The following is a 25,277-nucleotide window of genomic DNA, read 5'->3' on the forward strand; positions in this document are numbered from 1 at the left end:
CAGTATGCATTTTTCTGAGGAGGCAGGAGTGCTTTCCCAACTATCCAACGTTGATGTTGGTGAAACAACCTTTGTGATCCACCAGCATCTGCAGCATCATGGAGAAGTACCCCTTGTGGTTTATGTACTCCTTGGCAAGATGGTCAAGGGCCAAGATGGTTATGGAACCCCATCGCAGCAAAGGCATCCACTGTAGCATCCTCATTTCCCAGAGTCACAACTTTCTGTAGCAGAATGATATTGATTGCCTTGGCTATTTGTATAACAGCAGCCCCCACTGCAGATTTCCTCACTCTGAACTGATTCCCAACTGATTGGTAGCTGTCTGGCATTGTAAGCTTCTACAGGGCAATTGCCACACACTTTTCCACAGTCAGAGCAGGTTTCATTTTGGTATTCTTGTGCTTTAGGGCAAAGGAAAGCCATTCACAAAGTTCCAAGAAAGTGGCCTTATGCATTTGGAAGTTTTGCAGCCACTGCTGATTGCCCCATACCTGCAGCATTATGTGGTCCCACCAGTCTGCTTGTCTCATGGCATTAAAACTGGTGTTCCCCTGTGTCCAAAGGATCAAATGCCAACCACATTTCCATCAGCACAAATGCTTTTCAGGATGAGTCCATGGAATCATGAGATTTGTCCTCTTCCTGGCAGAGTTACATGCTTAGGCTCTCAGCTTACTGAACCATTACGTGCATCAAAGTAGACATCAACATCACAATGGATGATTCAAAATGGGTTCTATGCTTGTGCTGATATGGCATCTGCACAAGCAATCAGGACCAAACAGGACACACAAAGACTGTTTACCATTGTCCCTCCCATCCTTGCCTGAGATCTAGATGAGTGCATTATGGGACGCTGACGACATGAACCCATAACCACCTGCTGCATAGTTTTGGTCTCAGCCTGTGCCAGAAGCGTAATCCAGAATGCAAAGTGGCACAGGCACTGTGGGATAGCTGCATCGCTCTCATAGTCGACAGTAGGTTCCCTAATGGGGATGCGCTACTCCAGTCTAGATTGAGTTCTTCCCAGCAATGGGAACATGGACCTTTGACTTTGGAAAATCAGGTGACCAGAAATCGACCATGATAGATTTGACTTCATCTCGTAGTGGAGACGTGGCCTAAGAAAATGATCTCTGCATCAGCTTTCTGAATGGAGCACAATTACATTGTCAAAGCCATAGAAAAGGATGCTATAGTAATTGAGATGGAAGCTGGATTTAACTATTTGGAGGGATCGGAAATGTTGTCTGACCATGAGTCAACATGTGTGGGCAAAGAAATACAGGTTCCGTGGTCCTTTCAAACCTTGGTTCTTCCACTAAGACTGGAAGTAAGGGGCAGATTTGTGTTTGTTGCAAGGTTGGCTCTTGTGATATCGTTGATATATATATATATGATGTGGGCCAACATTCTTCTGAGTTAATAAAACAAACGGAAGGAAAGTGCTTGACAGCTATTTATGGATCAGAAGTTGACGTTAGTGCAGGAAAGTGAGAAGAGGTGTTTTGATACTTTTAAAACTCAAAATTATTTAGCTGTATGTGGGATGTTCCTTAGTTGCTTAAGATTTTATAGTGGAGTTTTGAAATACTTGACCATAGATGACACATACCAACAGACTTCTGTCCTACCTTTATTAGGACAAAACAGAGAAGCAGCCAGAGGAGCCAGTTAAGTCGCCAGAGCCCGAGAGTGAGGAGAGTGACTTAGGTGAGGAAGAAACTGTTGTTGCTGCAACTGCGCATCAATTCGAACATGAATGTAATACTATCTATTGCATTTGTAGGTGAAATAATTTAATTTTCCTCATTAGTATTCAAAACCTTAACTTTTCTCCTTGCAGAAATTGACAACGAGGGGGTGATTGAACCAGACAAGGATGATCCCCAAGAAATGGGAGATGAAAATGTGGAGGTAAACATAACATCTTCAATTTTCATTGCATTGGGGGGCTTGCTGCTTTTGTTTTTGTTTTTTTGCAGGAGGGGGACAGTTGAGTGAAAATTAAACTCTAAGGAAACCTATATGGGTTAGACAGCCAGTCATTGCTTGTAATGCCTTCAGTTCTTCCTCTTTCCATCTCTTCCCTTCTCCTGAGCAGGAAGCTCACAAATTGAAAGTTAAAATCTCTCCTAATTAAAGGCATTCCATTAGAGACAGTAGCAAAACTCTCATTAGCTTTCAGAATCATGACTGGAGATAAAAATGAGCCACTAACTTTTTTTAAATGTGTGATTGAAAAATAAATAAATATAGACATTCCATACTAAGGGCACATCTAAACTACATTACTCTTCCGAAAGAGGAATGTAAATGAGCCTGATCGAAAATGCAAATGCGCAGATTTACAAATCTTGCACTTCATTTGCATAATTGCACAAGAGCGCTTTTTCAAAAAAGAAACTGGAGTCTAGATGGGGTTCTTTCGGGGAAAAAAACCCTTTTTCGAAAGAACCCATACTCCTGGGGAAAAAAGGAGGTGTTTTTCGAAAGAACCCTGCCTAGACTGCGGTTTCTTTTTCGAAAAAGCGCTCTTGTGCGATTATGCAAATGAAGCACGATATTTGTAAATCCTCACTTCATTTGCATTTTTGATCGGGCTCATTTACATTGCTCTTTCGGAAGAGGAATGTAGTTTAGACATAGCCTATCAGATGAAAAATGTCTTCCTATTCCTTATGAACAGTGTGCTTTCCTCCCTGCCTACCATTCTGAAATTAAACTTAAAGGGGTCTCTGCTTGTTTAACTGAGTCTTTAATACAAATTAGGCTGAACACCCTCGAGTTAGAGATTAGTTCCCTTTCCTGATCCTCATCTAAGCTTGTTGCTTTTGGTTTTGACTTTTTCCTTTTTTCATAGGTAACTGAAGAGATGATGGACCAGGCTGATGAGAAGAAGATAGAGGGTATCCATGCCCTAGGTGAAGGTGAGGGGTTCTGTACCTTTGCGCATACTTTGGATGGGGTCGCTGTTATTATCATCCTTTCTTGTGGACAGCTCTTTCACTGACAAGTTCATTAAAATCTGATCTAAAGCATTCTGGAATCCTTCCAGTTTGCAGGAAGGAGTGTTGTCCTAGCAAGGAGTGTTTAAAAGCTTCTGGTGGAATTAATTCCTTATAGTGAGTTTGAGATAGCATTGCCATGCTTCTGGCTGAAATTCAATGGGGAAATCTTGGTATACACATCCAAGATTCAGTGTAAATTGTATTCTGAAACACTTTAGTTAAATAAATGTATGCCCCAGGAAAAGGAGGTTTGGGAGGGAGAAAGCAGCAGAGAATCAAGCTCTCAAACTATTGATAAGATTGCTACTACTCAAATGGATGAGTACAGCACTGTATTTGTGCGTCTTGGCTGTTTACTGATGGGGAACCTGATGTGGCTTTGTGGAATGTCCAGTTTAAAAAACACGCATCCATGTTGCCTAATTTAGTTTTAACACAGCATGTGTTGTATCCAGGGTTCCCTGTATGTTACGCATCCATGCGGGTGCGCAGCCCTTTTTTGAACCCCGTGCGGAGGTTCAGAACTCCCCGTGCAGGAAGAGAGCTCAGCTGATAGGGAGGGCGGGGCACTCACCCTCTCAGAGGAGCAGCAGCAGCTGATGATGATGCTGCTGCCTGTTATACATGGAGTAGCTGCCTCCAGCTTCTACTCCAGGCCTGGGCAAAAGATGGTCTGCGGGCCAGATGCAGCTACGAGAACCTCAGCTGGCTCCCTGCCTGCCCCGTACTTCCTCAGCGCTCAGGAAAGCCAGTTGCAGGACCACGTATGTGTTTCTGAACACTGGGACCTTCGAGGGAGGGGAAACCAGCTTCTCATGATTTCCCTGCTTCTGGAAGCTCCCATTGGCCAGTTTCGACCAATAGCAATGTCTGTAGGAGAGGCAGCATGTGAAGTGTCCTGTCTCCCATGTGCCCCAGACTCACAGCATTCAATTCAGTTCAGAGCAATTAACATGGCTCCTGCACTCCCCTGACTATGTACAGGTCTGGAAGGTAGGGACCCTGGTTAAGGAACTTGCTGGGCTGCTGTCTGCGAGCCAGGTAAGGTCTCCCAGCCAGAGCCTATCTCTGGCACCCCAGCCCCTCCCTCTCCTAACCTTTTGCCCTCCCATCCCATGTAACCCAAACCTTCTGCACCCCTGCTCCAGCCCCCATACACCTTCCCAGACACTGCAGCCCCTCCTGCACACCTGCCCCAGGTCACAACCCCCTCCCAGGCCCTTCACCCCTTCCTCACCCCAGTCTGGTGCCCTAAGTCACGAACCCTACTTCACTAAACTCCCTCCCAAATCCCACACCCCAGTCCCTTACCCCAAGCTCCTTTCTGCACCCAGCCTCCATCCCAAACCCCTGTACCTCTTTCATTAATATAATAGAAGGATGCAGCCCTCAACCACTTAAATTCTTGGAGTGGCCCCTGTCAAAAAATTATTGCTCACCCCTGTGTTAATAGCTAAAGATAAGAAAAAACCCGATTCTTTTAACAAAATATGTTTGAGTGTTGCGGATATCTAAAACTCTGATCTTAATGATTTTTTTTAAAATCCCGTGTTACTAATTAATACATGGTAAACTGTATTGCATTAAGGCGAGATCTTTGCTATCTGGTAGAGTTCTGGCTGTTATGAGTCAGAAGAAGCAAGTATTAGGTGTAATGCTACCCGTTAGTAGGATGAAACCTTATTTGCAAGATGTTTGAAAGGATGATGATGATACATGTACTCAAAGGTCTCAGAGGGTTGTTAGTATGCAACTAAAAAAACAATGGTCCTGTAGCATCTTAGACTACCAAATATATAAATAGTATCATCAGCTTTCATGGACACAGCCCGCTTCTTCAGCCAAGGGTAGCGCTAATTTTCTTTGTATTTGATTTCATGTTAAATAATCATAAGTGGTGCTCCTTGTTAATTATCCCTTGTTTTAATATATTTTCTTCTACACCTATGGATTATTTAAAATATATATTTGTAGCTTCAGTTTCTGTTTGTACTGGTATGTACACATCCACACACTACTTCAGTATTGGTATTGCACATAAGAAAATTCAACCCACCCAAGGATGGAACATCACTGGTTGCGTCCTAGGTAGTCTGTGTGCTTTTGTTCTAAATCTGATGTCTTCATGATTTCCTTGCTTTGCTGCCTTTTGCTGTTGTGAAATGATTTTGTTGCTAACTCAGTGTTGCCTTACATGAAAATTAGTATTATTTAAAGGGACCCTTTGAAGAGAAATACATTTATTTTAGGAGGTGAGTTTTCTTACCAAAAACACGTCAAATTTAAAATTTTCCATTTCAATAGTAGCTAAAATTAAGTTTGGGCTGTTTTTCTAGGGATTACTGTTTTTTGTCCAAAATACTTGTCATTAAGTTTTCCATAGGGAATTGGTAAATGAACATATTCCATGAGTTTTGTGCATGTATTTGTGTTTTACCAGTGCACTTTCATTTAAAATGTTTTTTCTTTCCCTTTTGCTGCAAGGCAGACCTCCACAAAGAAAAGGGGAAAGTGCATACATTGCTGGTCAAAAAATGTCTGTGCAAAATATATTGAAATAGATCATTTATCTTAGGGTGATTTCGGGTGGTGTTTGTTGTCAACAATACTAATAAACTATAAGACAGACATGTGACTTTCTTCTTACGTTGATGATACACAATACCTAGTAGATTCTGGAAATCTGGATTTTCTTTCACTGTGGGGTAATCGAAGCTTTACTGGTACATGCCTTTCAGGTGAACTTCAGAAAGCTATTGACTTGTTCACTGAAGCAATCAAGTTGAATCCTCATTTGGCCATCTTGTATGCTAAGCGAGCCAGGTGAGTGATGTATAAACCAGGTGATTTGTTTTCCTATACGTACCTTTCAAGGGGCCATAGTGGACTAGAAAATTGAGAATCCAGCTCACAGATCTCTGTAAAATCATGCTGTCTTGGAGGAAGCTAATGTATGCCTTTTCCCTGTTTGCCCTGATCCACAAGGTTATCCTGAAGACCTGCGGGCACAGGACCAAAGTGATCTTGCTGGTGCAGGCTTGGCCACACCAACACTGATATATGACACTCCTGGAGCTGTTGGTGGACTCACCCAGAGAGCTCCCTCTTTACCTGGACCTGATCACACAAAACAACTAGCGCCTTCTGCACCCAGACTGTCAGTCATTGCCCCTCATGGCATGGAAATTCCATGGCTAGATATTCCAGAGGTCCAATGCTGTCTCCAAGTTAAGCAGATTCTTTTAGGTATTAGAAAGCTATCCACTAGGCCATTTACCTTGCTAAGTGGAAGAGGTTCTTGTGCTGGTGTGCTGAACACCAGGTGTCCATGACTCAAGTCTCTATCCCCTTCATTCTGGACTACCTGTTCCACCTGAAAGGGAATGGGTTAATCTTGTCTTCTATGAGAGTTCATATAGCGGCCATTTCAGCATTTCATGCTGAGGAAAGGGCCCACTCAGTTTTTATAAATCCTTTGGTGGTTCATTTCCTAAAGGTGTTAGATCTTTTTTTTTCAAGTAATACAGCAGCTCCTTATATGGGATCTCAACTTGATCCTTTTTAGGTTCATGCACTGACCCTTCAAGCTAGTGGCTACTCACTCCTCTACTTCTCGTGGAAGGTGTCCTTCCTGATGGCAGTTTCATCCACCAGGAAGGTTTTGGAACTAAGGGCTCTCACTTATGAGCATCTTATACAATTTTCCCCAGGGATAAGGTACAGCTCAGAGTGGTGCTGTGGTGTCAGTTTCACTAGGTCAAGAAATTTTCTTTCCAGTTCTGTATCCAAAGCCATATATTAGTGCAAGGCAATAGTTGCTACACTCACTGGATGAGTGTAGAGCACTCAGTTTTTAAATCAAGTGCACCAAACGTTTCAGAAAGTTATCGCAGCTTTTTGTGACTGTTGCAGACCTCATAAAAAGTCTTCCTCCTCTCAGAGTATCTCCTTGTCGATCATGGATTGTATCCGTAAATGCTACAAGCTAGCCAATGTCCCTGTGCCAGTGATTACTGCCTTGGCCTCTTTTGTGACTTTCTTAGGACATATACAGGGACATATTCAGGACATATACAGGGCAGCTACCTGGTCCTCTATTTATATGTTCATGGCATTATGTCATTGATCAACAGACCCACAATGATGCTGCTGTAGGTAAGGCAGTCTTATAATCTATACTGAACTAACGCCAACCCCACCTCCTTTGTAGTAGCTTGGGAGTCATCTGAATTGGAATTGACAAGAACAAGCACTCAGAAAAGAGAAAATGGTTACTAATCTCTCATAATTGTTGTTCTTTGAAATACGGTGTTCGTGTCCATTCCAAAACCCACCCTCCTTTTCCTCTGTCAGAGTAGCTGGCAAAAAAGAACCAAGGGAGGTGCAGGTCAGCAGGGTTGTAATATCACACCATATATCAGTGCCTCTCCAGGGGGCTCCCTCCCTGCCTGACCATACGGAGGCTGCAAGCGGAAAACATTCTAATATTTGAGCATACGACGGGGACACACCTGAATTGGAATGTAAGTGCCCAACACATCTCTAAGAACAAGATGTTAGTAACTATTTTTTCTGTGCAGCTGCTGGCATCAGCATTGCAGAGCTGGGCAGATGGAGAGTGGCGGCTGCTGGCCTGCAGTTGAGCTTGGAAGGCAGAACTACCGCTAGCAACTGTGCAGAAGTAAGGATGGCATGGTATTGTATTGCTGCTCTACTCTTACTTCTGCACTGCTGCTGGTGGGGTGCTGCTTTCAGAGCTGGCTGCCTGGCCAACATTATAACCACCACTCTCCAGTTGCTCAGCTTTGAAGGCAGTGCAAAAGTAAAGGTGGCAATACCTTGACCCTCCAAAAATAATCTTGAGCTCCCCCTACAACTCCCTTTTGTGTCAGGATCTCTATTTAATCTGGTCTCCCCCATGAAATCTGCATAGTGTTGGGTAAAAGCACACACAAGGCCAGATTTCATGGGAGGAGACCAGATTTCACGGTCTGTGACGTGTTCTGCATGACTGAATTTGGTAGGTCCCTAGTCATTAAACTGTAAGGTAGATGTGATAGACTGTACGGGTGTGTCTAGACTACATGCCTCCGTCGACGGAGGCATGTAGATTAGCCAGATCGGCAGAGGGAAATGAAGACGCGATTAAAATAATCGCGGCTTTATTTAAATTTAAATGGCTGCCCCGCTCTGCCGATCAGCTGTTTGTCGGCAGATCGGGGCAGTCTGGACGCGCCGCGTCGACAAAGAAGCCTTTCTTGATCGGCACAGGTAAACCTGGTTTCATGAGGCATACCTGTGCTGATCAAGAAAGGTTTCTTTGTCGATGCGGCGCGTCCAGACTGCCCCGATCTGCCGACAAACAGCTGATCGGCAGAGCAGGGCAGCCATTTAAATTTAAATGAGGCCGCGATTATTTTAATCGCGGCTTCATTTCCCTTTGCCGATCTGGCTAATCTACATGCCTCCGTCGACGGAACCATGTAGTTTAGACGTACCCTGTGCTATTACATTATTCCTCCCCCAGGCCAGAATGCTCTGCACCCATAATCCCTCCTGAACCCTGCACCTCAAGCTCCTGCCCCAGGTCACAATCCCCTCCTTTCTCTCTAAGCTGCACAGGAGCACAGCTTCACAAGTGACTAATCAGCCCCGCCCACTCAAAGGCTCATGGCTCCGTGCATGGAGGGAACACTGTCCTGCACCTCTTGCCCCTACCATGGGCTCCCTTCTGCACTCAGCCTGTGCTCCCTCCATAGAAAAATGCAGCCTTTGACCACTTTGCAAAAGCTTGGAGTGGCCCCTTATTTTTATTTCCACCCCGATCTAGACCATCTCTGACAGGTTTGTCCCACTTGTTTAAAGATCTCCAGTGATGGAGATTCCATAATCTTCCTAAGCAATTTATTCCAGTACTTAGCCACCCTGACAGGAAATTTTGAACATCGAAAGTATGGCAAGAGAACACCAATCTTATGATATAAAAATCAGAAAAGTCATATAAAAAGTGGAAAGTAGGTCAAATTATAAAGGATGAATATAAGCAAACGATGCAGGTATGCTGGGGCAAGATTAGAGAAGCAAAGGCACAAAACGAGCTCAGTCTAGCTAGAGCAGGGGTGTGCAATAATTTTTGAGTGGGGGGGGTCATTCCAAGATTTTGGGAAGTGGTTGAGGGCTGCACTTTTGCATAATATTAATGGAGGAGATGTGGAGTTTGGGATGTAGGTTGGGTGCAGAGGGGAGCTTGGCGTAAAGGATTGGGGTGCAGGAGGGAGACTGGAGTATGGGAGGGAGTTTGGGTGAAGGAGATGGTTGGGACTTAGGGCAAGGGTATGTCTACGCTACCCCGCTAGTTCGAACTAGCGGGGTAATGTAGGCATACCGCACTTGCAAATGAAGCCCGGAATTTGAATTTCCCGGGCTTCATTTGCATAAGCGGGGAACCGCCATTTTTAAAACCCCACTGGTTCGAACCCCGTGCAGCGCGGCTACACGGGGCACGAACTAGGTAGGAAGCCTAGTTCGAACTACCTAGTTCGTGCCCCGTGTAGCCGCGCTGCACGGGGTTCGAACCAGCGGGGTTTTAAAAATGGCGGCTCCCCGCTTATGCAAATGAAGCCCGGGAAATTCAAATCCCGGGCTTCATTTGCAAGTGCGGTATGCCTACATTACCCTCCTAGTTCGAACTAGGAGGGTAGTGTAGACATACCCTAAGGAACTTGAGTGCGGGGATTTGGGATGTGGCTTAGGACATAAGGGGATTGTCATATGGGCCAGGAGATTAGGATGCCAGATCTGGGAGGGCATATGGGTGCAAGAGGGAGACACAGGGTTTGGGTATGTTGAGGGCGGGGGGGGGGGCAGAGGGTTGGGGCAGAGAGGGGTTGAGGTGTCAGAGACAGGCTGTGGCCAGGAGACTTACCAATCAGCACACAAACCAGCCTGCCTACTTGCAGAGCTTAAAATGTTTCCCAGCCAGCCTGCCCGCTTGCCTGGCTATGTCAATTGCGTAGCTTATTTCAAAATTGGGAGCGTCTACACAGCACTTATTTTGAAATAGAGCACTCTTCCTCCAACTTCGCTTACTGATCACACAATGAGGGTTACAGGAGTCTAAGAAAGAAATCCTCCAGCTTGACAGCATTTCAGCATTATTTCACTATATCTGCCTGCTGTGTAGACATGGACTAAGTTATTTTGAAATAAGACTAGTAATTTTGAAATAATGTTGCTATATAGACATACTCTCAGTCATTATCTAAATCATTGATGAAGATACCTACAGAATCGGTCCCAGAACTGATCCCTGCAGAATCCCGCTCATTGTGCCCTTCTGGCATGAATGTGAACCTTTGATAACTACTCTGGGAATGGTTATCAAACCATTTATGTACCCACCTTATGGTAGCTCCATCTAGGTTGTGTTTTCTTACTTGGTTTAACACCGCTAACTGCTAAGATGACCCCAAATACAACATTTGGGGTTTTTTTAAGCTACCTGCTGCACTAAATCTCTTCAGGATATCTCTCTCCCTTGTCTAGATTGGACAACAGTGAAAAGTAAGAAGGACAAACATTTTAACGAGAGTCCAGATTCCTATTATAACTGAGAGAGAAACAAGACAAGAAAGTACACAGAAAGCATTACTTAGAAGGGCGTCAAACTTAACACTTCTTGGCCACCTACTTCTGGAGAAATTTTAAAAAATTGTCCTACTTTAGAGTACAGGCAGTCCCTGAGTTACGCGGATCCGACTTACGTTGGATCCGCAGTTACGAACGGGGCCCGTCTCCCTGGTCTCCAGCAGACCAGGGAGAGGGGGAGCAAAGCAGAGCAAAGCCGCGGAGCCCGAGGGCAGCAGGACAGCCACGGCGTGTCTGGGCTGTCCCGCTGCCCCCGTGCTCCGCGGCTTTGCTTCGGACGCCTGTGGTCCAGCAGCTGGGGCGCTGCCGGTTGGTCCCGTAGCGCCGCTCTGGGCACTACTGGACCAACCCGGCAGCACCCCAGCTGCTCTGCCCCAGGTGTCCTGATTCAGCCACTGCTGGTCAATTTCAGCAGCAGCTGAATCAGGACGCCTGGGGCAGAGCAGCTTGGGTGCTGCTGGGTTGGTCCAGTAGTGCCGAGAAGCGGTGGCGCTACTGGACCAACCCAGCAGCACCCCAGCTGCTCTGCCCCAGGCGTCCCCAAGTCAGCTGCTGCTGAAACTGACCAGTGGCTGACTACAGGAAGCCCCTGCCCCGGGCTTCCTGGAATCAGCCGCTGATCAGTTTCAGCAGCGGCTGACTTGGAGATGCCTGGGGTTCTTAAGTTGAATCTGTATGTAAGTCAGAACTGGCTCCAGATTCAGCCGCTGTTGAAACTGATCAGTTTCAGCAGCAGCTGAATCTGGACGCCAGTTCCGACTTACATACAGATTCAACTTAAGAACAAACCTACAGTCCCTATCTTGTACGTAACCCGGGGACTGCCTGTATAGCTTCTATCTATAAAGCAGTTACCAGGTTATCTTCATAATTTGGTGCTTGAGACCAGATCTTGATCATTCAAATGCAACCCCTCTTTTCCATCCTGCTTGCACTGTTGTTTTCGACCTAGCTTTTCAAAAATGGATGAGTCTTGCAGTAAGTCACAATTTTATAGCTTCAAACGCACTTAATTCTTCAACACCTTTAAAAATCTTATGGAACACTTTTGATGACGTAGGGGTGGAAACACTTGTGGCTCATAACCATATAACTTATTTCTTTGCTAATTAGTGACCAATTTGATAGCAAAACTTAAATAATATAAAATTCATGTGTATGTATACAGCATAGCATTAGACTAGCAAGAGTTGGTGTATTTCTTGATGGTGGATTATGAGGAGGGCCAGTGGCTAGAGCAGTAGAAAGGTTAAAGCTGGAGATGATGTATGGACTACAGCAGAGGTGGAGACCAGCCTCCATTTGGGGGCCATGCACAAGTGAGAAGCCAAACACAAACAAAACCCCTTTTCCTGACCTGGCCCAACTGAGCAGGAGAATAAAATAACCTCATTGATGTGGCCCCCAACTGAGATGCAGGAAAAAAGACACTCACCTCACTCCCATAGCACTCCAGCCCCTCAGAAGAGGGAGAGCTGAGGCTCAGGGCTTCCCCCTCTTTCCCTCCCCCCATCCTTCCCCCAAGGGCAGGATTAACTCTTCTGGGATGAAGGGGCCCAGGCTCTGGTATGGAGCCAAAATTGAGGGGCTCATTGTGCAGGAGGGGGTGACAGGGAGTGGAGTAGGGAGTGCAGGGTCTGAGTGGAAGGTAAGGTACAGGTGAGGCTGTGGGATCTGGGCAGGGAGGAAGGGGCAGGAGTAGGGTTGGGAGTCTGAGTGGAAGGGCGTAGGGGTTTTGGGGAGCCTATCTGGTACAGCTTCCAGGGGGCACAGGGAGGTTTGGAACCCCACCTACTCTTGCGGACGCCACCCACCCTGCTGTTCATATTGGCCATAATTCCTGGGCAATGAGGTTGGAGCCTTCAAGTGAGCATAGGGACAGAACCTCCTCTTCTCCCCCCCAGGTAGAGCCTGTGGGCTGGATGAGGCCTGTGGCTTGCCTTAATCTGGTCTGTGAGGCTTGGGGCTCCTCCGCATTGTGGTGGGGAGCTGGTGCTTCAGCCATACAGGTGGGCACTGAGGTTCAGAGACTAGCTATGTGGCTGGAGTGGCAGTGCCGGCTTACCCTGCTGCTGGCAGGGGGAACTCCAAGCCTCCAACTGAGAAACTCTTCTTCTGCAAGTTTGCCCCATCTTAGTGGTCCCTTGCTGATCCCAATTTTATAATGCATCTGAGTCATGCTTTTTTGGACTAGTAAACCTTATAGAACTTGAACATTGCAATCAACTCTCATCAGCACAAAATCTTTTGTCTTTAGAATTCTTTAAAAACATTTGTTTTAGTTTTCTTGCCTGCGAGAGTTGGCAATGGAACACATTGAAGGCAATTTTTAAATATGTACAATAAATCTTGTCCTTTTTTCAGTGTCTTTGTGAAACTACAGAAACCAAATGCTGCCATTAGAGACTGTGACAGAGCCATTCAAATAAACCCAGATTCAGCACAAACCTACAAATGGCGAGGGAAAGCTCACAGGTAATGATTTGCAGCCATATTTCACCTCTCACTTCCCTCATTAGTATGGGAGGCAATTTTGGTTTTTTCTACTCTAATCCATTATTGTGTTTGAATTGTTTGTGTAGCTAATGTTTTGTGGAAAGGAGGGATATGATTTTAATGAGTGTAAATGTTTCTGGGATTAAATGTCCTTTTATAAACCATCACCAAACTCTTACAGTTAGACATTGAATAGTCTTAATTATAGCACTATGATTGTTATCTCTGTGATTTGGAATCATGAACTGATGTAACTTCATTGCTAGTCTTGCATGCCAAAAAATCCAAACATACTTCATACTAGTAAAAATAAATTGTTTAGGACTAGTAGTGAAGGTTCCTATCTAAAGTGTCCAGAAACTTATAATGAAGTATAATTTTTGTAAATTATTTAAATATTTAACTGTATTGAGGAATAATAAAATGAGTCAATGTTTTGGGAGCGCCTTTTTAAGAAAATAGGATAAAGATTGAGTTTTGCTATGAAAGTAATGAAAATTGACCTTTCAGAAGTGTTTAGCAAAGTCTGTAATTTCTATGGTGTTGTCTTGGTTAACTTACTCTCCTCTCCCTGTGCATCTGAAGAATGATGATCCTTAAAGTTTGTAAACTTGTTTTGGAAGAGTATAACAGTTAAGGAGCAGCAAATAGACCATTACTAAAAATGCTCCTTAACATTAAAATTCAACATTTGCTGCTTTCCTTTGCACAAATTTATTCTGCATATATCACTTAACAGGGTGCCTCGTGGGTGGTATCTGCTTAAGATAGCAGCCCCCCTTTAGAAGAACAGTCCTGTTTGTAGAACTGGTGATGAAACACTAGCAGAGTTTTCTAAAGGGCTTTGAAAATGTCTAATGTACATTCTCATTTAATGACTAATCAGAAACTCTGCTCTTGGGAAAGAGTTCAAATCACAATTGCCAACTGTGATAACCTGATAGCTACTTAAGTCAATGAAGGTTCAGATTCTTACTCCTGGTAAAAGTCCAAGTCACTGCACATGTAGAGTATTTATGTCCCCAACAGATTTTTGTTTTCCTGCAGAAAAATTATTTTCTGGTGGGGAAGCAAAAGAAAGCTACAAAAGAAAGTGGTCATGTGACTCTCCCCAGCACTATGTTTTGAGGGCCCACAGAAGACAGCAGAGAAGTAAATCACTGGAGGGAATGAGACTGAACTGAGGAACCTGGTTGTTGGCTCCTACCCTGTGCCAGGCACAGCTGCTAGTACCAGCTGGGCTGGGGAGGACAGGTCTTTCTCTTCACCTCCACATTTATTGACAACGTTTGCAGAATTTTAAAGTGTGTGCAGAATTTTTAATTTTTTTGATGTAGACTGCCCTTAGTTTTAATAGCATTCTGGTATGATTTCTATCTTTGGTGCAGTTGAATCTACTACACTCTGAAGTAGTGGTAGAGGGCCTGATAGAGCGGTGGAATGTCAGTGGTTTTTAATTTTTTTTTCCTGGCTGTGCCACTAGGTTGCTGATTAAGTTGTTGTATCTCTACTTTCATTTTTATCATCCATAAAATGGGGACATTTGCTTTCTTTGTGTGTCATTTTAAGATCTGTAAGCAAAAAATGCTGTGTAAGAGTCTGGTGGTGTTATCCTTAATATAATTGTCCAAGCAAAATGAGGCTTAACGCTAATTGAACAAGTGAAGCAAAACTTTGCACTCAAATTGGTGGCATCTCTCTCTATTTTTCTGTGTGTAATGTGATAACTTTTGAAACCAGCAGCTGATCAATTCCAAAATTATAAGAAATTCTCTATTGAGCAGGTAGTAGAACTGTAGTGATTTGGAGGGAAAATTGAAATAAGTCTGACTCTTACTAAAATCACTGTTTGGTTACTCATGATTAAGACTACAATTATATTATGGAATTCACAGAATCTGTTACTTTTATTGACCTCATGACATTTTCTGCCCCAAGGCTGAAGCTCCCAGACAGGCCTGCACTTGCAGCTCTCAGCCCTCACCCTTGTCAGGTACCCCGCAGCTGCCCAGCCATGGCAGCTCCTGCAGCTACCTAGCTACCCCTTTTGTTAGGGATACTTTTAGTGAGAGTCAGGGACTGGGTCATGGCTTGGGTGAATTTTTGTTTCTTGCTCATGACTTGTCCATGACTTTTACTAAAAATATGTCTCAGAAACTTAGTCTTACTCACAATACAGTGGTGAGGCAGTGACCTCAGGGTTAGAGTAGGAGTTGGGGTGGCACAGAGCTGCTTCTGCCTGCATCACTAAATGGACTCTCTGAGCCTGTTTTTAGTGGAAATCCACCTAGTGGAAATCCGCCTAGTGAAAGCACCTCCAGCTGGACCCTTTAAGCCCCCTTCCTGCTCTGGTCAAAACCATATTAATTTTGGTGAAAACTGGAAAAGCAAACTTTTCTGGTTTTCTGATGTAGACAAGGACCTGGCAAGGTGTACAGCTCAACCTGCAGAAGCAGCAGACTTTTTAGCAATAGATATTTAGTTGAATAATAGTATTTTTGTAGGCTATACAATAGCTGTTATTGAAGTATAATACACCTTGCCAAGGGAATACCTTGCTTTTCATAACACCCTCTTCTGTTGTTAAGAGAAATGGCACTAATTGGCTTCATAACGCTCATTTGGTTTCTCTTCCAGCAGAAGTTGTAGTTACTTTGTAGTGGTATAAAGCAGCATGGAAGTATTCCTGAAGGGCTTTATGCTCTTAGGGATTTTTTTCCCCATGACTTGCAATAATTATCAGTAAGTATTGAATTTTTATGAGACCATTGAGGTGCACTTTTTTTTTTTTGTCCACTTACAAAAGGGTCACATGGATCTAAAAGGGATATTGACTACCACCTTGTCTGTTGCAAATTCAAGGATGGGAAAAAGACCTCTGCTAACTTCATATTGGTGTTTTCAATTCCAGACTCCTGGGTCACTGGGAGGAGGCGGTACATGACCTTGCATTGGCTTGTAAACTGGATTATGATGAAGAAGCTAGTGCCATGCTGAAGGAGGTGCAGCCAAGAGTAAGTGGGATGGGATGATGGAATACATTGGCTTCATGATGGCTTCTTCCTATTCTTGCTTTTGAGACTTTCTGGAAGCTGTTGAAGGCGCAAACATTTTCCTTTGAAGTTTTATAAGTACTCTTTGCAGTATCAGAGATGAGATTATAAAACAACTCTGTGGTACATATTGCTTTGATTTCCTTTCCATTTCCAGTTGTGGGTAACTGGATTGAGTGTGGTAATTCTACATATTCAGTTGCCTGCCCCTTTCCCTCTTGTTTTTCAGAGTTGTAATCTGAATATAGCAGGAGCTCAGACATTTGGGACGTGCAATCCCAGCTCACGAGTAGTCAGAATTGAGGACATTTAAGTAGCTGAAGTGGGGACTGCTTTCTAGAAAGTTCTCAAGAATGTGAATATGCAGATGCAGTGTTCTCAATCCATGGTTTATATCAGTGGTCACCAACCAGTAGATTGGGATCTTCTGGTAGATCTTGAAGTCTGACAGGTGATCCTGACTGGTTTGGCCAAGACACTATCAGGCACAGCACTTCAGCTGCACCTTCTCCCACTGCTTTGCGTCTACTGCCCTTTGCATTGGAGCTGCTCGCCCCCTCCTGGGAGCCTCCTGCTTGCTGTGCAGAGCACGGAAGGGAGAGGAGAGAGCACTGATGTCAGTGTGCCCCTTTCCCACCCTGCATTCTGTCTTCACAGAACAGAGGGGGGCACAGGGCTTGGGATAGAGGGAGTTTACTGACTGCTTTTGGGAGTGGTGCAGGGCCAGGAAAGGGGTGAGCCTGCCTTAGTCCCACTGCACCACCACCCAGGAGCCACCTGAGGTAAGCAGTGTCCAGCTGGAGCCAAAATCCTAAACCCCTGCCCCAATCATGAACCCCTCCTGCACCTCAAGCCCTTGTCCTAAGCTCCTTAGACTCAAATGCCCTCAGAGCCTGTACCCTGAATCCCCTCTACCCCAACTCCCTGCCCCAGGCTGAGCTCAGAGCCCCTCTCACACTCCATATCCCTTAGCCCAAGACCAGAGCCTATGCCCGAACCATCTGCCCCTCTCTGGTGAAAGGGAAAAAGATGGGGGACAGAGTGAACAGGGGTAGGGCCTCAGAGAAGGGGCACGAAGGAGGCGGGACAAGGGTATTTGTGTTTGAGGTAGATCTTGGATTGCACTTAAGTTCAAAAAGTGATCTTGTGATTAAAAAGGTTGGAGACTACTGTTTTATATAGTAAATACTTTATTGCATTATATTACCACTAGAGGGAAGCATACTCTTTCCTTAAAAGCAGCTATCGTTCTTTATGAATTTATCTCTGCAGAATATCACTGCAGATTTCTCATGCTGTGTGATCAGTGAGCCATTTCTGACCATTAGTTACTAGTTGGAGGAATATTACATACTTTCCAAGTTAGTTCCATTTTATGCAATGTCTATCTTGTGTAATGGTTTTTCCATTTCTTTTCATTCACCTGTGATAGTGGCCACAGAACCAATCTGTCCCTTTCTCCTTTGTTATTATATAATGGATAAATAGTTCTTGTGCACATTGTAAATAGGTATGGAAGAGGATCAGTGTTTTTATTAACATTTTAATTGATTTGGGCCTTGCTCAAGATCATGGAGTCACCTAGGAAGACTGTTGGGGAAGTTCTTTTGATTCTGCCTACTGTTCTTTGCTTCAGACAAATGTGAAATGCCTCAGAGAGGAACAAATACCAAAATGTCTTCCAACGATTTCAGCACATGTAGCTTCCAGGGCACAATCACTACCAAATGTCTATTAGAATTGACCAGGTAGGTCTAGAGCAGGCGTTGGCAATCAGTAGCTTGAGCGCAAAATATAGCGCACTAAGGAGCCAAATAGGCTCTTTTGGAGCCCCAACTCAGCCCCTCCTAGCTCCCCCCGCAGCACAGAGCCAGTGCTACAACCTTATGACCCCCCGCAAGACTGGAACACCAGTGCTGGCTTCCTAGGTGGGCGGGGGGAGGGGGGACGAAAGCCCCATGCAGGGAACAAACAGGCTAAAAACTGCTCAGAGCAACAGCGCTTTCCTTCCCAAAGATGGATTCCTGGGACTGCTATTTTGTTGTTGTCTGTCCCCCCCCCAACACACTCCCTGCAGGCCTTCCTTGCAAACCCTTACTGGAGGCTTCCTGCCGATGAATTGGAGCAGCAGGAGGTGTGTTATACAGTGTGTGGTGCAAAAACAAGTATCCCTCTCCCCCCTCCCAGCCAGCCAGCCTGCCCCCAAACCCCTGGCCAAAATTGCCCTCTGGCCAGAATCCCCCTCTGCTCTTAGCCCCCTGACCAGAATCCCCCCTCTGGCCAGATCCCTCTCCTGCCCTCTGGCCACGCATCCTCTGGCCAAGCAGGCAGCCTGCTCTTGCCCCCTGCTCTGGCAGCCTGCCCCCCTGGCCAAACCTGACGCCCTCCTACACCCTACCTCCCACCAGATCCTGCACTCTCATCTCTATCCCATTCACTGATAGTCCTGCCCTACACACTTAATGCCTCATTTTTGGCCCCAACCCAGAGCATTAGGGGGACCCACAAAATCCACTAACTCTGAAACTCCAGAAGAGTAAGTCTGGCCTGAGGCCTTGAACCTCAGTTGTCGCTGCCCCTACCCACACTATGGGACTGGAGCACCAGGGGAATCAGGTGTTTGTTTGGGGGAGGAGGGGGTTACATCAGTGAGGGTTTTGGAAGGGGTTTTTTTGCTCCTCACTTTTGTGGTCCCCAACTGATTTTTTTTCTGTGGGTCAATGGCCCCTGGCTCAAAAGGGCTCCCCACTCCTGCCATAAAGGCAATGTTGAAACCTTTTGTGTTGGATATAATATTTTACTTTATTTAAAAATGAAGCCTGGCTGCCATATTATAACACTCATGCACCCCCACTCATACCAACCCTGAGTCCATCATACAGCTGAATCCCTTGCTCTGAGCCCTTCATAGCCTCACATTGCTGTACCCCTCACATCCCCAGTTCCCTGCCATAACACGCCTGTACCCCCACACTCCCCAACCTTGTGCCTTGAGTCCATCATACACCCCAGTCTCCTGCCCTGAGCCCCTCATATACCCTAATTCAGACTCCTGCACTCCCACATCACTAGCCCCCTGCCATAAGATTGACAGAAGACAGCCTGAATGCGTGCATGAAGCTGGATTTGACCAGTTATGATGTAAACTTCAAAGAAATGTGCAAAAAGATACAGCAGCAGAAATCCTATTAAATAAAATTAAATTTCTGAGTATGTTTCATGTGTGCTATTACTAATCGTGTCAATTATCAATAATATTAAGTTGTATATTTTCAGTCATGCAAATAGGCATTCTTATACGGCTCTTTGTTGACCAATTGTTCTGAATTTTTATGTAGTTTGGCTCTTTGGTTTGGAAAGGTTGCCAACTCCTGATCTAGAGCCACCCTGCCTGTGATGGTTCACTTTACAGAAAATAAGGTTCTCTTTTTATATCATGAGGAAGGAGTTGAGTTGTATTTTAGGTTTAGTTGTACCAAAGTGATAAATTAAAAGCTGAAAGTAGAATTTATCCTAGGAACAAAAAATCAAGAAGGTAAGACATATTTGGCATGAAGACTAATTTCTTCTCCACCTTGACTCTCAGGGCCTCTGGTCATGTAGCCTGACGTAGCTTATAGCAGGGGTGGGAAACCGTAGGCTGCTCCCAGTCCACCGCTTAATGTCATTGGGCCCGCAGCAAATCTCTGCACAGTGAGCCAGAAGCCCTGGTGTGCTCCTAGGTGCAGAAGAGATCAAGTAAACAGCATGCTCTTCCCAGCACTAGTTGTGCAGTTCCCATTGCCCAGGAACCAGCCTACAACCTGAACGTGGTGGCTGCTTCAGGGTGCAGCCAGGAGACCAAGGCAAGTAGGGAGCCTGCCTTGGCTTTGCTGCACCACTGGCAGGGAGCCACCTCCAATAAATGTCATCCATTCAGAGTTGAAATTCCCTCCCAGATTCTGCACCTCAGACCCGTACCAGGTCGGAGTCCCTTCCTGCACCCTAATTCCTTCCCAGACCTGTCATGTCAAACCCTCTGTCCTAGTGGTGAGCCAGCTCCCGCATCCCGAACCCAGAGCCCCTTCCAGCATCTCAGGCCACACTTAGAGCCTGCAAACCCATCCTGAGCCCTCATCCCTTTTCACACCCCAATCTCTTGCACCCTAATCCCTCATTTCTGTGCCCCTCCCCTTGTGAGGCGGGAGCTGTGTGTGCCGGCTCACCCACTGCAGAGGAAACCCTGAATCTATTCCCCTCTCATGCCTGGGGCTGTGTGGCACCCATAACTTTTTTTCCATGGGTCAGTGGTCTCTGATAAGGGAAAAAAGGTTCTCTACTCCTGACTTATACCCGTGATGGCCTTATGTGCCTAAATCAACCCATAGGGCAAAAAGCAAGTGTTTGTTTAGATTTTTGAATCCCAAGAGGTCTCAATTGACAGGCTTTTGTCCACAACTGTTTTTCAAGACACTCTCTTCAGAAGTTCAGGTCTCTTTAGTGATTCCAACCAAAATATCAGATGTATTATTTGAAAGGAGGTGACCATTTTTTAATGTTAAGACTGATACAGCGTTAATTCCTCTAAGTAGTCTTCTAGGATCTTAGAAAAGGAATTTCAACAGTGTGCTTCTGTATCGGTCTCCAGTACTGACCCAGGTGTTCTAGGAATCTTCCTATCTCTGTTGAAAGACAAAGATCTTATTTATTTATTCTATCCCTCGATTACCTTATTTAACCTATCCTGCATTTCAAAAGCAAGGATGTGGTACAGGATCCAGAATCAGTTCCAAGAAAGTCAAATCCTCTTCTCTTCTCCTATCTCTCCATTTGGGGATTTTGTCCCCATATTTTTTAAGCATAGTGAAATGTTTCTCTGGATCAGTAGATCCTAGATCCCATAGAACAGGTATTCTGTCTAGTCATAAGCCATACCACGTTACTTTTTCATACATCCTTCTCAAACTGCTGCAAAAGGAGGTTTTGGTAGTCCTCTTGGGAAAGGCTCTGTTCAAGACTTCTGCAAATTGAAGAAATTACCCCAGGAAAACAAAATTCTACCTGGCTCTTCTGGAAAGCATAATCCTCTTAATCTTCAGAAATGGTATGGGACCGTAGCTCTGAAAACTTCTACGTCCATGCCTTGATAAGGCAAAAGCACAGGAAGTATCTTAGGTTTGTACTTGACAACAATTAAAATAAGGTTCTACTCTTTGGACTGGCAGCACCCCTTAGGTATTCACCAAATGCCGTGCATTGGTCACAATTAATCTATATGGGGAGAGGGGGAGTGCCTTAGGTGTATCCCTATCTAAATACAGGGTGTCCTCACTGTACATCCAGAATACATGGATGTATAGTGAAATGACGTAAAGCAGAGAATTTTTTTTCCTGCGGCTAACTTCCGTTTGAACAAATTGGTCTTTTTTTTGTGTGCAGCATAAGAGCAGGGAATGGGAGGACTTAAAACACAACCATTCCTGCAAGCGTCAATGATGTTAGTTTGGAACCAGTGTTTATCTGGGTGATGTATAACAGGGACACCCTGTAACTGTATGCTGAGAGATTTCCTGCAAGACAAGAATTACTCTGCTGTATCTTGCTGCTCCAGCTCTGGGGCTGGTCTTCATAGATGACCCTCTTAGATTCTTCTTGGTCTCTAGCTTCACTGTCTAGAGAAATGGTCCAAAAACTCATCCAGATAGAGGAGGTAGCAAAGTCTAGATTAGAAATTGAGTGTTGAAACTGATGCACTTTTTTCGCCAGCTCTACAAGGCTTCAGCTGCTCAACCCTTGCAACAGTGGCTGAATAGCGTACAAACCAAGCATTCACAGCTGGATATAGTGATAGAAATGTAGCCGTGTTAGTCTGGGGTAGTTGAAGCAAAATGCAGGACAATGTAGCACTTTAAAGACTAACAAGATGGTTTATTAGATGATGAGCTTTCGTGGGCCAGACCCACTTCCTCAGATCAAATAGTGGAAGAAAGTAGTCACAACCATATATACCAAAGGATACAATTAAAAAAATGAACAAATATGAAAAGGACAAATCACATTGCAGAACAGAAGGGGGATGCGGGGGGGGGGGAGTGGGAGGAAGGAAGGTAAGTGTCTGTGAATTGATGATATTAAAGGTAGGGAGAGTGGGATGTTTGTGAGTGGATATGAGTGTTTGTACTTTAGAAGGTCCAGTACTCTGCTGTGGGCAAATATTGTCCAAGGGTATCTTCAAGTGTTTAATTGGATGATTAATCAGATGATTATCTTATCTCCATATTGATCTTGAAAGCACTCCTCAGACTTAAAATAGCGTGTGAAAGCTTCAGGATTGAAACTCCCCAGACCCTTCCTCAAATTGGGAGTCATCAGACTCTTTCATAAATCTGTTATTCCAGAGTTTGAAGGGTAATTGTGACAGGGTGGACAAGGCCCTTGCCCAGAAAGAGCCTTAGACAAGTCCTCCAAGAGGCTAGAGAGGATTTAAAGCACAGGTAGGTAACCTTTTTTGGTTCAGAGGCCACTAACCCACAGAGTTACACAACATACAAGTGAGAAGCAGAAAGACACTTCCCATATTCCCCTCCCTCACCAGAGCCTTGGGGGGCCCAGGTTAGTAGATTTTCTGTGCTCCAGCCCCACAATGCTGAAGGGGCCCTGAGGGTTGGGGGCCAGATCGAGACAAGCTGAGGGCCGCATCCAGCCCTTGGGCCTAAGGTTCCCCCTCTCCTTTTTTAGAGGAACTGGCCTATCAGGTGCCAGGGAGGCTAACAAAAAGAGCTGCAAAGCTCACCAGCAGTCAGTGTGGGGCAGAGCTCGAGGTGAGCAGACTACCAGGCTAACCAAGCAAGTTGCCTTCTGGAGGAGAAGCCCTGAAAGTGCCACACTCTAAGTGAGGAAAGAGACTGAGGGGAAACTGAGACAGATATTGGACACCTCAGCAGACGGCACTGGGATGAGCCCCTGTTACGTGTGTATCCTGGAAGGGATTTGAATATCCTACAGTAATGTGACTCAGCTGGAGGGCTGAGTAGCCAAAAGGCTTTTAAAGAGGCAGTGCAAGCAAATGCACTTGGCCGCAAAAGGGGAGTTCCACTCTGTTACAGTAACTGTTGTGAATTCCTACAAGCTGTGAATTCCTACAAGCAACATGGTTATGATGAAGGCTACAATTTAGTCATGGGTATTTTTATTAAGTCATGGGCAATAAATAACAATTCACAGCCCGTGGCTTGTACTAAAAATACCCATGACTAAATTTGGGGACTCTGGGCACTGCTGCTGCTTGGAGAGTGAGGGAAAGGTGGGTTCAGTGATGTAGTGCTGGGAAAATAGTTCACATCTTATGGACAGCAGAACCTGGTTTCAGGGGAGCAATGCTTCAATTACTGTTCCACCTGTAGCCTCCTTACTTGCCTCCTATCCTTAAGGAGATCATTGCTAGCTAATCTTGGTAGAGGCAGTACATTTGAAGAGCAAGTCACTTGTGAGAAGCAACTTCATTTCCACTTTTTCCATACATCCATTCAGGAATGCTCTGGTTTAACAAGGAACTTGAATGTAAGTGTTTTACATTAGAAGACAGAAAGCCCAAAGTAGAATCGGAAAGTGACTTTTTGCCCTAATCATCAGATTTTGCGTACACAACCATGGTGGTTTTGAAAGCAACAGCTTCCACAAGAACAGTATAAAGAACATTTCTATCTGTTTGAATGGCAGACAGATAATATTGAATATCTGTGGAAAAGGCCAGGCTTTTCTCTGCCTGTTCTTGCCAAAGGTATGGGGTTGTGTAGTTCTATGATGTGGATGATAGGATTGGGGGAATGGTAAATCCCAGAGCTTCATGTGGAAAAGGGGGTATGTTGGGGAAGTGCATATTTTGACTAAGGGACCAATCATGTTGTTTGACCCCAATACCACTGACACATTTGGGAGGGATTTGTGGTAAACCTAATCTCTAAAGCTTCAGAGAGGTAGCCAGGTTAGTCTGTAACTCGCCTTCCCTTATTTATTCTTGGATCTGGACTTTTAATACTCCAGTCATAATGAAGAAGTGGGTTGTGCCCACCAAAGCTCATACCACCAGCTACATGATGTCTAACAACTAATAGTTAGTCTCTAAGGTGCTGTTTTTTAAACTTTTCTAATCTCTAGAGTCAGGTAATGCTATTTGATGAAGTCACCAACACTTCTTTTGAAAACTCATTGAAACTAGCTCAGTGGTTAAATTTATGTAGTGTATCAAAGGAAAACAATGCACAAGATTATTCACTGATTCTTCCTGCCTCAGGCTCAGAAGATTGTTGAACATCGCAGGAAGTATGAGCGCAAGCGTGAAGAAAAAGAAATCAAGGAAAGGCTGGAGAGGGTGAAGAAAGCCCGAGAGGAACATGAGAGAGCACAGAGGGTGAGCTTGTCATACAGAGCCCTTTTCTAAAATGTGCTCCATAATCTTAGGAATTGTGAGAGGTTTAATCTTTCTATTATATGCAACCCCTTCCAATTATATTTTTTAAACGGAATTATAGTTTGTTTTACAATAGCTTCTAGGAATCTTACTCATGGACCAGGTCCCCTTGGTGCTGTGTATCTTGGTTACTTGACTGAGGCGATGAAACAGGTGGTGGATCCTGAGCTCTGTTGAATCTGGAATACTCAGTTACCCGTTTTACTTCCTTTCTGGCCACACAACTGCAACGGTTTTCTTTAAAAGTCAAGTTAGTTATAACAGTAACTTCAAGCATATGAAATGCCTGTATTCCCAGCTCAGCTGCAGTAAGTTGGATCTCAGCACAAAGGTTTTTGCTGAACATGATTCTGATTTCCCCCCACTCCCTCTTTCCTTTTTTTTTTTTTTTTCTAGTTTCTCATGTACCCTCCTCTCTACCTCACCATCTGGTTTTCTTCCCAACTGTGTCGTTTGTCAGTACTTAGATGGCCTTCACTAATAGGGATGTGAATGGTTAACTGGCTTAACCTTGGGCCGGAGCAGTCCATGCCCACAACAGGCACTCCAACACGGTTGGGGCAGCTTGCCACACTGGGGACGGGACACTCCAGCTCACCTCCTGTTTAAGCAATT

General features: G+C 44.8%; 1 protein-coding gene across 1 annotated transcript in view; it reads left to right on the top strand.

The window, feature by feature from the left end:
- Nucleotides 1-25,277, top strand: part of ST13 (ST13 Hsp70 interacting protein) — a 43,506-nt gene that overhangs the window by 10,212 nt on the left and 8,017 nt on the right. The window contains exons 3-9 of the mRNA XM_075936355.2: nucleotides 1,650-1,719; nucleotides 1,853-1,923; nucleotides 2,870-2,936; nucleotides 5,756-5,840; nucleotides 13,029-13,139; nucleotides 16,072-16,174; nucleotides 24,486-24,602. Of these exons, the coding sequence (XP_075792470.2) occupies nucleotides 1,650-1,719; nucleotides 1,853-1,923; nucleotides 2,870-2,936; nucleotides 5,756-5,840; nucleotides 13,029-13,139; nucleotides 16,072-16,174; nucleotides 24,486-24,602 (624 nt within the window). The remainder of the gene's footprint in view (nucleotides 1-1,649; nucleotides 1,720-1,852; nucleotides 1,924-2,869; nucleotides 2,937-5,755; nucleotides 5,841-13,028; nucleotides 13,140-16,071; nucleotides 16,175-24,485; nucleotides 24,603-25,277) is intronic.

Source organism: Pelodiscus sinensis, chromosome 1 (assembly GCF_052426305.1).
Source record: "Pelodiscus sinensis isolate ZL-2025 chromosome 1, ASM5242630v1, whole genome shotgun sequence".
In the NCBI taxonomy this organism is placed as follows: Eukaryota; Metazoa; Chordata; order Testudines; family Trionychidae; genus Pelodiscus; species Pelodiscus sinensis.